This window comes from Acromyrmex echinatior, chromosome 19, assembly GCF_024713525.1.
Source record: "Acromyrmex echinatior isolate Ae372 chromosome 19, ASM2471352v2, whole genome shotgun sequence".
Classification (NCBI taxonomy): domain Eukaryota; kingdom Metazoa; phylum Arthropoda; class Insecta; order Hymenoptera; family Formicidae; genus Acromyrmex; species Acromyrmex echinatior.
In genome coordinates, this window is record NC_141870.1 from 1,009,033 (window position 1) to 1,020,211 (window position 11,179).

General features: G+C 28.5%; 1 protein-coding gene across 1 annotated transcript; it reads right to left on the bottom strand.

Annotated features, from left to right (window-relative positions):
* Positions 1-873: 873 nt before the first annotated feature.
* On the bottom strand, positions 874-10,751 carry LOC105147353 (FMRFamide). The gene is made up of 3 exons (XM_011058290.2): positions 9,899-10,751; positions 4,410-4,816; positions 874-1,505 (listed from the first exon to the last, which is right to left on the bottom strand). The coding sequence occupies exons 1-3, from the start codon at positions 9,899-9,901 to the stop codon at positions 1,298-1,300; spliced, it is 618 nt and encodes a 205-aa protein (XP_011056592.2). The 5' UTR covers positions 9,902-10,751; the 3' UTR covers positions 874-1,297.
* Positions 10,752-11,179: the final 428 nt, after the last annotated feature.

Consider the following 11,179-nt stretch of genomic DNA (forward strand, 5'->3'; position numbering starts at 1 on the left):
AATTGAGCATCACTTTTCGCTGTTGAAAAATATTTTCATGGAACTAATAATAGAAATAATTATATAATACATAAAATCTAGACAAGTACATAATAAAAAACATTTTATATTTGTGTTAAAATTGATATTTTTTACATTTTGTGCTAAATTTTTAAAATATTCGAGTGTTAATTTAACACAATGTTATTGTATTATTCAAATATTTTGTTAAATTAATATTCAATATTTTTAGTGTTAAAATAACACAATTTACAAATTATATCATATTAACGAATAAATAAATAAATAATATATAAATAATGTATTCTAAACGTAAATTCTAAGATAAATAAAATGTGTTAATTTGACATATTATAAATATTAAATTTACTTAAGTGTGCTAATTTAATATTTAACAAATATTATTTTTTCTGAAGAAATATCTTTTTAATTTGCTTACAAATGTCAGCGTTATATTTTTTACATAATATCTGTGTCATTTCCTAATATATTCATCTTGTATTAAATTAACACAAAAATCTGAATGGATCATTTAGGATACATTAAGTTAGATCTACATAACACGCAAAACATAGGTCGCAGGTCGCAAGTGGAACGTATTTCAGATTATAATAGATCGCAGGACGCAGGACCCGAAAGTTGAAGTTCACTCAACTTCCTGCGTCCTACGTTCTGCGTTCTGTAAACTATTATAATTAAAATACGTTAGTTTCTAATTTGTGACTTGAGATCTTTGTTTTGTGTGATATGTAAATTAGGCTTAAAATGTGTGTCTAACTAATTTCCAATTATGTAAGGAAGGTAGATAATAATCACTCATAAATATACTAGAATAACAAGTATGGTAATTATATGAAAAATTAAAAAAAATAATTTGCTTGTTTTGATTTTTATTTCCAAGAAAGACGCAATGAGTTCACATATTAAAAAATTTGATATAGATTAGCATTTCGTGACTCGTGATTAGCATTCGTGACACTGCGACTTAACAAAGGAATAAGGAATAGAAGAGAATCTTATTCAAATAGATCTTATTGTTTCTTCGCAGTATTGCAACAATCGAGTAATTATTTTCAAATTGTTTGACAAATCGATGTGCGAGATCCATTTAAGTATAAATCCGCGCTAATAGTAACGCGATCCGGTCGTCATTTCAAAGCCAAATGCAATTCGGTCATAGCAGTCAAATTGATTCAACAAACTGGAACGCTACGAATCCTCGTTGATATTCGACATCGAATCCGCATGGGACGATCTCGGATCTCGGACGAGCTCGGATAACAGCAAGCAGGCTAGTCTACTCGTGACGACTCGGGCTATCCTGATGCTCTGAGGCGTCCAAACTGATTTCATCGGTTATCTTGTTCAGGCCGTTGCAAAGACGGAGAAACCTCGACACATCCGGATGTAATTTCGTGTCGCTGATCACGATGTTTGACACAAGCTCCGAACACACCGCAGATAAATCAAGAGAAGCCGGCACGACTTGTACACTACGACCAAACCTATTTCAAGCAAAATTTATTTAATCATTCCAAATTCTTATTGACTTTTGCATAGGTAAAACTATCGATGGAGGCAGCCAGACCCAGTAATCTTGACCTTGACATAAATTGTTGGTGTAAGGTCATAACCCTGAGTGTTTTCGAACAGATCTTAGCCGTGGCTCAAAAAGTTAATGAAAGAAGTTTAAGAAATAATCAACTTTTATTAATGTTAAAGAATATAATTTGTACTACTACATTTATAGATATAATATGTTTAGATGAGGTTTGATGAAATTAATGTTAATTTATCTATTATTTTGCGTATTGTTAAATTGCAGAAGGCTCTATAAGTGAGAACGTATGTGTACGATTTTATTAAGTTAAAAATACTATTTTAAACATCTAAATTTGCTCATATTTGATCGTTTAGCCTATATTATTGCTTTGCAATTAACGAGCGTTTTCTATTTTGCGCATTTCTAACTTTTTATTTAGATATATACCTAGAAAATATGTGCAAATAATGATGTGTGCACATAAAAATGCATCGTATTTGTCGTAAATAAAATATTGTAGTATTAGCCAGTTTTGAAAAGTGGCACCTCGTAGAGATCAAATGATTCATTATTGGGGGTCGTGTCTGTCGAGACTTTTTATCAAATTACTATAACTTTATATTAATATTTAATATGGTTGTCCTAAAAAATGACTGTGAAGTTACAGTAATTTCAATCATTTTTATTGTTATAAAAACTATGATTGTAATCATTTTAGTTATCATTTGTCAATTATATACATTTGTTGCTAGAAACTGTACATATAATTATTATTACTAATTATTATTACTAATATTATAGCAATAATACTTACAATTACATAGTAATATGTAATTACAGTTACAAATACTCAAAGTTTTTCTCTCAGACCATGAAAAAATTTAATTTTTGATTTTAAGTCAAAGTATACAAGGTGCTTCCGCAACCTACATATCAGTAAGTCGTAAGGGTTGCCTATCTGCCTATGGGCAGGGGCATTTACTAGTAACGCAGAAGATTAGATCGCAAGTCCAGTAGAGAATGAGACAAGAGAAATTAAATTTTACATTCTGATATAGTGTAAAATTCAATAATATGATATAAAATATGGATTTAATAATACAAATAATATCTGATTTCATCCAACATAAATGAAACTTAATAAATATTTTAAAATATATAAATATGTATTATAATTTGTATTATTAAATACATATTATTGAATTTTACACTATTCCAGAATGTAAAATTCAATTTCTCTTGTCTCATTTCCCGCCGGACTTTCTCTCTTGCGATCTAATCTTATTCTGCGTTACCAGTAAAGCATGCCTCTGTTTATAGGCAGATAGGCAACCCAAGGACTAACTGATGTGTAGGTTGCGGAAGCATCCAGTATCAAAATTTTATTCCTAGCTGCTAAACAGAACTTTGGAATAGTAAATGTAGAAAGGCTTCAGCACTGCCATTTTGTTTCAATACAATATGTAGAAAAATTTTTTATTTAGTATAACATATATAGAATTAAGAATTTAAAATAGGTTTTTTATTTCTTTGATAATGTCTCTAAAAAATTTATAAAATTACATAATTTTTGGATCTCCGTAGTGGACCTAACTCTCTAATACTGATAAAAACATATCTGATATAAACAATCTGTCTAAATAATTAAAGAAGTAAAAACTCATAGTGTATATATTTGTGGTTTGTTTCTATATAAAATCAGCTAAAAACGAATCTTATAAATGCAAAGATAAAATTTTTATGATTTTCTTTTTGCCATAATTTAATATTTATAATGTGAAACAACCCTATCGAAGCTTATGGTAATCATGTATTTATAAGAAAACTCTCAAAAAAAAAAAAAACTGTCGCGTTACATGTTTATTTTTTGGAGGTCAGTATAAAATATGCATATAAATTAACAAAAAACGTTTTATACCTAAATAAAAAAAATCTAGAATATCTTATATGCATTCACTTGTAGTTATTTTGTACAGATAACTTCTGTGAAAGAAAAAAAGAATAGGAATATATGACATTATTGTATCAACTTTGGAACCCATTTTCTCAAATTCATTTTTGCTTATTTTATGAAAAAATTAGTTATTGAAAAATTGCAAACAATATTATAAAAAACTGAGCACAAGCGTAGCATAGTGAACAGATTGGACCGCGCGTGTCTACCATGCTAGGGAATCCCCATAGCAAAGGGTCACGTCACAATAGAGTCGTAATAGTCAGAAAGAAAATATATGTCATTGTGAGTTTGTCATAACAAAATAACATATGTTACAAAGACATTCGCACATCACTATGACGTAATCATGATTGTGTAATGTAACTGTGACGTTTTTGCTATGGGGGTTCGATCCCCGACAGATTGAAGAAATTTTCACGCGTTCCTAGTTCCTTTTCGATGATCTGGCAAATCCAAGAGTATATTGTCAAGAAAACCTCTCAAACTGCCATTCAGAATCGAATTTAAATTGATAAATCCTGTATGTCTGTGTACAACCTGCGTGCGCACCACGGACATATAAGAGGTAGGCTCTATCCCGATTTTGAAATGTTCCGTTTGGAATGTTGTACCGAATAAATGATTGAATTATAAAAAATTACTACTTTATTTAATGAAAGACACTTTCTAGTTTGCGTTTATGTTCCTAAAGTTTTATTTTTAGCTTTTAGAAATATTTTATTTTAGAAGTATTATCCAAAAATGAATGTCAGTATCGATGACTTTCCTTTATATACACACATCAATTTTATATTTTCAATAATAAACAAAATTTATAAAATGTAATTTAGAGAACTATATCCAGCCAGGCAACTCTTCTTTACATTTCGATATTAGGAGATAAAAAAATGCATCAAAGATGCATGTTACCTGATAAAATTGAGATCATTTCGCCCGCGTTTGAGTTGTCCATCGTTGATAGCCTTGAAGTTAGATCGACCGAACCTGATCACGATATCCGGCGACTTCCATCGGGGATGCCTGCTGACCATCGAATTAGTTTCTTCGTCGAAGACAGAATTATCGGCGAGGTTGAAGGCAGGCTGACTGCGTCCGAATCTAATGAAGGAAGAATCCATAGTGCTGCGTCTCTCTTTGGATTCGGTATTTTCTTTACGCTCATTGATGCCATGTCTTTTTATCACGTATTCAAATTCATTCGGCGATTCCTTGAAGATTCTCAAGCTACTATCGTCCTGGAGTGGTGTCAATATCGAAGAAGACACAAACATCCAATTATAGAGAAATGCCATCACAATGAAAGCCCAAAGTGCGATCTGCAATCAAAAATTGTATGAATAAAACTGTATATATATCGCGTACAATATTTTTTTTTTAATTTTATATTCCATAAAACTTGTCAATTATTTGTAAATTTTTTTTACACTGAGGAAAAAATTTTTAATATTTGTAATTTAATGTTATTTGTAATTTAATGTTATTATAAATAAAATGTTATTATCAACAGAGTTGGCAAGCAACGCATTAGTTATAACGCGGCTTATTATTACTTTTTTCAGTATAATAATGATGTTCCCTATTATCTTTATGTAATCATTCAATAGATCGCATTATTTTTATTAAATATTATTTTGGATTAGACTTATTTAAATAGAAATTTAAATATTGAAACATATTTTGTATTTTATATCTTACAGTTAGACTGCATTTCACAGCCAATACTGAAAATATGTAGTATGTACATATATAACACGATCTGTATATATTTTCAGTATTGGCTGTGAAAATGCTTTACTAGCAATAAAGATTAAATTACCCTCTTAACAACAATATTCATACTTAAAGACAATGTTTAATAAAAATTTTTATATATAATATAAAATAAAATTTTAATGAACAATTCTTTGAATGATTTGGTGAATATTTTTTGCATACACATTTATTTAAACAGAAGAAAATTACATCAATAGTAAAATAAATATAATTAACCAAATATAAGATATACTAATAACTAACTATAAATTATATTAGGAAAGTTATTAGGTGTTGGAATTAATTCGTAGCGTTTTTAATGAAAGAATGTTATTTATTTCACATGAGCATTAAAAAATACATTAATGAAAGTACTTCCCATCACTTGTAAAACGCTACGAATTAATTCCAACACCTAATAGTTATATTTTATATAAACATCACAGATCTGTAATTATAAATTAAAATTTTTACGTAACAAATTAATTTCTATTTTTTGAGAAAACAAGAAAATTGATATGTTCTATTGAACAAAACAGTAACTAAAGTAATGAAAATAAAGTCTGTTAAATCGCGTACAAAATACTTATAACTGCTAGACATAGTAGTAGACTAGACATAGTAGACATAATAGACTAGACTTACATAAATGTCACATATTTATGTCTATCTAATCTCTATAATACAGAATAATCTCTATAAATTTCAGAATTATCAAATGACGTTATTGGGCGATATATAATTGATTTATCAAGGTTGATTTAAATTACGAAGTGCAACAAGAGAATGTATCGTCCAACGCGCACGTGCGTCATATAATAAATTATATTGGCGTCTTATTATCTGTATTAATATCCTGTTTAACAATATCATGGCGTACTGAGCAAGATTAATATGGTGCCTTATATTACTTTAATTAACTGTGTACGCGACTGCCCTTCATAATCATGTCACAAACTTACTACACGTACTGTTAAAAACCTGCAGATTTACCACGATTTAGGGATACGAGTATTAATATAAGCCCAGATAGGCAAGTTCTCTTATTAATTAACTGATCTTTATTGTTACTTTACGCAGATTGCACTGCATCAATATTAATATGTGTGCTACTCAGATTCTTACTTGCACCGTTCGCGTTTCGTTGCGTTATACTTTATATTGAATGAGCGGTATTATCGCGTTAATGATTAATAACAGATTTTTCAGTTGCCTTGAAATTAATACTTCCACTAATAGAGATATTTTTAAGTAACTAATGATTAAAATAGAGAGAAGAGAGAAATAGTATGAAATTTTTCCTAAGACATCGAACGTATGAACAAATAACAAAATCATAGTTTTCAATAAGCGAACATATAATATAATTATAAAGAACCTTAATTAATTAACTTAATTATTTACTATAAAGTAATAATATTTTATGCATTAATTTTACCTATTGTTCTTCAGAAAGAATAAGCTTGAATTTTGAAGTAGTTATTCTGTTTCCTTATCTTTACTATTTTTTTTTCAAAAATATAAAAATTTTAAAATAATATAAGAAAAGACTCAAATAATTTATAAAATTAAAATAATGAGAATAGGGCTATTAGCCAAGTAAGAGGCGCTATATTATTAAAAAGCAGACAGTTTGTTAGAACATACGTTTCGACCTCGATCAGGTCATTCTCAATGTTAAAATAATAAAATTCGAAGAAAATTAACTAATCATTCTAATAATAATAAAACATAAAAACATATAATGTAATTATAAGAATAAAAAAATTATAAAATCTATTAATCAAATTCATAGTTATGACTGTGAAATACATTGCAGATTATTTAAATATTAAATCGCTTTGTAATCGTCAACGATTGTCTTACAGCAGAGTTAAATGAAAAATATGTAAACAGTACAGAGACAACCGTTGATGACTACAAAGCAATTTAATAATGGAATGTATTTCACAGTCATAGCTATGAATTTGGTTAACAGATTTTATAATTTTTTTGTTCTTATAATTACATTATATATTTTTATGTTTCATTGTTATTAGAATGATTAGTTAATTTCTTTTGAATTTTATTGTTTTAACATTGAGAATCCGATCGAGGTCAAAACGTATACTTTAATAAACTGTTTTTTTTATAATATAGCATCAAGAGCCTTACTTGGCTCGTTCTATTCTCATTATTTTAATTTTATAAAAATTTTACTAAAATAATATTAACGCATGTAAAAAGATCTTTTAAGTTTTGAAATTTTTTTTTATAATGAATGTCTTAGTTTGTTTTAACATTTGAATAGATTTTTAAGCAATGATTAAATCAATCACCTCGTTTGACTCATAACCGCTTTGATTTTTGAATTTATTTTATTTTAATTAAGCTTTAAAATAATTAATTTAATTGAATTTAAAATATTATATATTAAAAATTGCGAAAAATTACAATGAAACTTCAAATATTTTAATCAAGAAAGAATATATCATTGAATATCTTCTGAAATAGAAATGTTAATATTGAAAAATGCATTTTTCGTTCTTCAAACATTATTATATTAATCTTTGAAATAAAAACAAACATAAAGTTTCAAAAGAAAATTAAATAAAGTTAATATCATGAAATATTTCTTTATTGTGAATCCTTATCACACCACGCATTCCATTTTCTCGGAAATTAATTAGAAATGTCCTTTTATCTTACTATTTTTTAAATGTAATAGAATGTAACAGCTAGTTATTGTCAAAATTTTTAAGCTGTGATTTAATCAATTAATCCGAGAGAAAAATATCATGAGAATGTTCAGAAAGACAAAATGTGGCACCACGATAAATCCGAGAAAATTAAGTAATTTATAAAAATTGTAAGGGAGCATACGAGATTTGCCACGTCAGTTCAATAGTAAGTAAATATGTGTCCACGCTGTAAGATAGTTGCATGAAAATGGAAATTAGCTGAAATAATAAGAAAGCATATTTCAAAGAAAAACATTGCACGAAAGCGGAAAATAATATACAAAAGCAACAGAGGATTTATCACGAAGACCGGAGACAAATTCGGTGACGCAAGAAATCCACCTTTGTGGAATCCACCTCTGTACATCCGTTTTATATTTCTAACAAAATTTTCGAAAAATGATCCATATTACTGCTTAAAAAGTCGCATTTTTTATAAATGCGAGTTTTAAAAATATTTTTTATTATTCTGAATAATCAATTTCTGTTCTACTTTTTTTTCTAAAATAAAAATTATCGGTTTCTTTTTTAAAATCATTGAATCCTTAATTATTTAAAACAGAATTAAAAAAAGAAATTTAAACCTTTTAGTGCATTTAATAATTTGAAAAGAACACTTTCTTTGATATATATTTATATAAGAATTATTTAAGATGAAAACAAATAGAATTTAAAAATCTTTTCTTTTATCTCTCTAATGTGCAAAGTATTTCCTGCGTACAAACTAAACAAATAATATATATGTCACATAATAAAAACATTTTATACTTTTGTTAAAATGTTTTGACTTATATTTTTGTTATTTTTATTGAATTTCATATTCAAATATTAATTTAATATAATAACATAATTTATAATACAATAATTAGTACTAAATTGATATTTAACATTTCTTAGTGTTAAATTGACACAATGTGTAAGTAATTAAATAATATGTTATATAAAAATAATATAACATGTTTTAAACATTAGTTAAAATAATGAAAGCTGAATGTATTAAAAAATTTAACACATATTATAAATTTTAATTTTAGTAAAGAAATATGATGCCATATTTGTATCCAAATTGTGTTAAAATTTTACATTTTTGAAAATATTTTAATTTTTATTGTAATTCACAAAAAAATCTAATAAGCGGGGAATTTCTCTTAGCATTTCCTTTAAGCAAACAATCTTACATGAATTAAGCGTGTGTATTTATAAAACGCGCCTAATTTATTATTTATCTATAAAAAAGGATCTATAAACATAAGGATCTATAAAGTGAGGATCTATGAATATGAGCTATGATTAAAAATAAATTCCTCTATAGAAATTTCTACTATAATAACCCGAAAAAAACCTTTTGAAATAAGAAGATAAACAAGATACTAGCAGCACCCTTATTTGTTAAAAGAAGTTTGTCATTTACGTGCTACCGTAGCTATGCATACATGTCAGTACATGCAAGACATTTTTCTAGCATTAAGGGGATTGCAATCTTAAATTCAGTATCTTATGGTAATACAATATCTACTTTGCAGAGTATCTTCTTGAGGTCGTATATAAATGAAAAATCCTTTGATATTAACAAGGAACCGCTAAACAGCAGAATATTTCTTTCGGGGTGTAAATTACTAATTAATAAAAGTAATTACAATGTACATAAAATACTAAACGGAATATTAAATTAAATATTTGTGACTCATTATATGATTTGTAGAAATTAAGACAGCATCTTTCTTTTTTTCTAATTGCTAAATATATTAAGATGGACAGAGATCGTTTGACTTCTCGCTACATATTCTTGATCATCATCAACCAACATTCAGTTGAAGAGATAGCTGTTAATCCACACAATTATAGAAGATTAATTCACGGAACAATCACCGCACATCTCTCCGTAAAACACTCACTCCACAATAACGACAGCGACAAAACACTCACCATTTTGTCGACTTTTAGACTTCTCGATGCGTAGGGCGATGCAGAGGATGAGATCGTGAAACGTAAGTGTCAAAATGGAAAAAACGTAATACAGTGAATATAGCGACGGCGTGGTTTGGTGGTGGTTTCTGGTGGAATGGGTGTCTGGGGTTGGCGATGACACCCTTTATATAGGTGCACCCCGGCGCGCATATTTCCCCTCTTCCCCTCAGCGCATTGGTCCTCTCGCTCTGTATCTGTGAGGAGGAGACATTCTCACCTGAGTTATGATTGGTCGGAGCGCACAACACGATACCTCTACATTATTTTGATTCAATTACACCATCACCACCGGCTACCAACCTACGTAATCTTCTTTATTATTTATGACTCTCGACAAATAATAATCATAGGGGTGGATGCGAGAGGATCCTCGCTGCCGTCACGTCATCGGTAACAATATCGACGCGCTGATCTCTTCTTCTCTCTCGATTTATTTATCATGTCTATCTATCGCGTAAAAATTCACTGTGCGTAGAAACAACAACGGTGTCAGAACAACCGACTCTCATTTATAAATCGAGCTTTAATGTGTGATCCATGAAGAACGAATGAAGTAGCAACAGGTAAAGCACTTTTATTCTCTCACAACCTATCCTTACAGAAATCTAATATTGGCCAATTTAATACTAGCCAATTTATTACTAAAAGACAGTAATTACTTATTTGGAATACTAATATTAGGAATACTATTGAACAACAGTGTTTTTAATACTTAAAATAAATAATTAATAACTGTCTTTCGAGTATTGGCTAGTATTAAATTTTTGTACACTTTAAATTTCTCACAGTGAAATCTCACTTTAAAAAAGTGAAAATCAAAATTTCACTTTTTGAAAAAAAGTGACAATTTTCAATCCTTTTAGAGTGAATTTTCACACTTCAAAAGAATGAAATCTCATGCCAAAAAAAAAAACGATTTCACTCTAAAAAGAGCGAAGGTCACTTTTTTTCAAGGGTGGTTGCATTTTCACTCTCTTGAAGTGAGATTTCACTGCAAGAAATTTAGAGTACATTTAGAGTGCAAGGGTAATTTGTATTTTATACAATCGCTTTCTGTTACAGAAACGCAGTATAATGATGAAGTGACGAAAGTACATCTGTGTCGTCAGTTACGAAGCTATCGCAGTAAAAAGAACTTTATACGAGAAGTTAAGTCATGCGGACATTTGATTTACGTCAATTTTTATGTTTGATTAACGATAGTTTCAGAAAGCACATAAAACGTATTATGTGCGAACT

What these genes read in the sequence shown, in the direction of transcription:
- LOC105147353 (XM_011058290.2), bottom strand. An exon ending in AATGATCTCAATTTTATCAG is followed by an intron (nt 1,506 to 4,409) that starts GTAACATGCATC and finishes TGCTTGAAATAG; the next exon opens with GTTTGGTCGTAGTGTACAAG.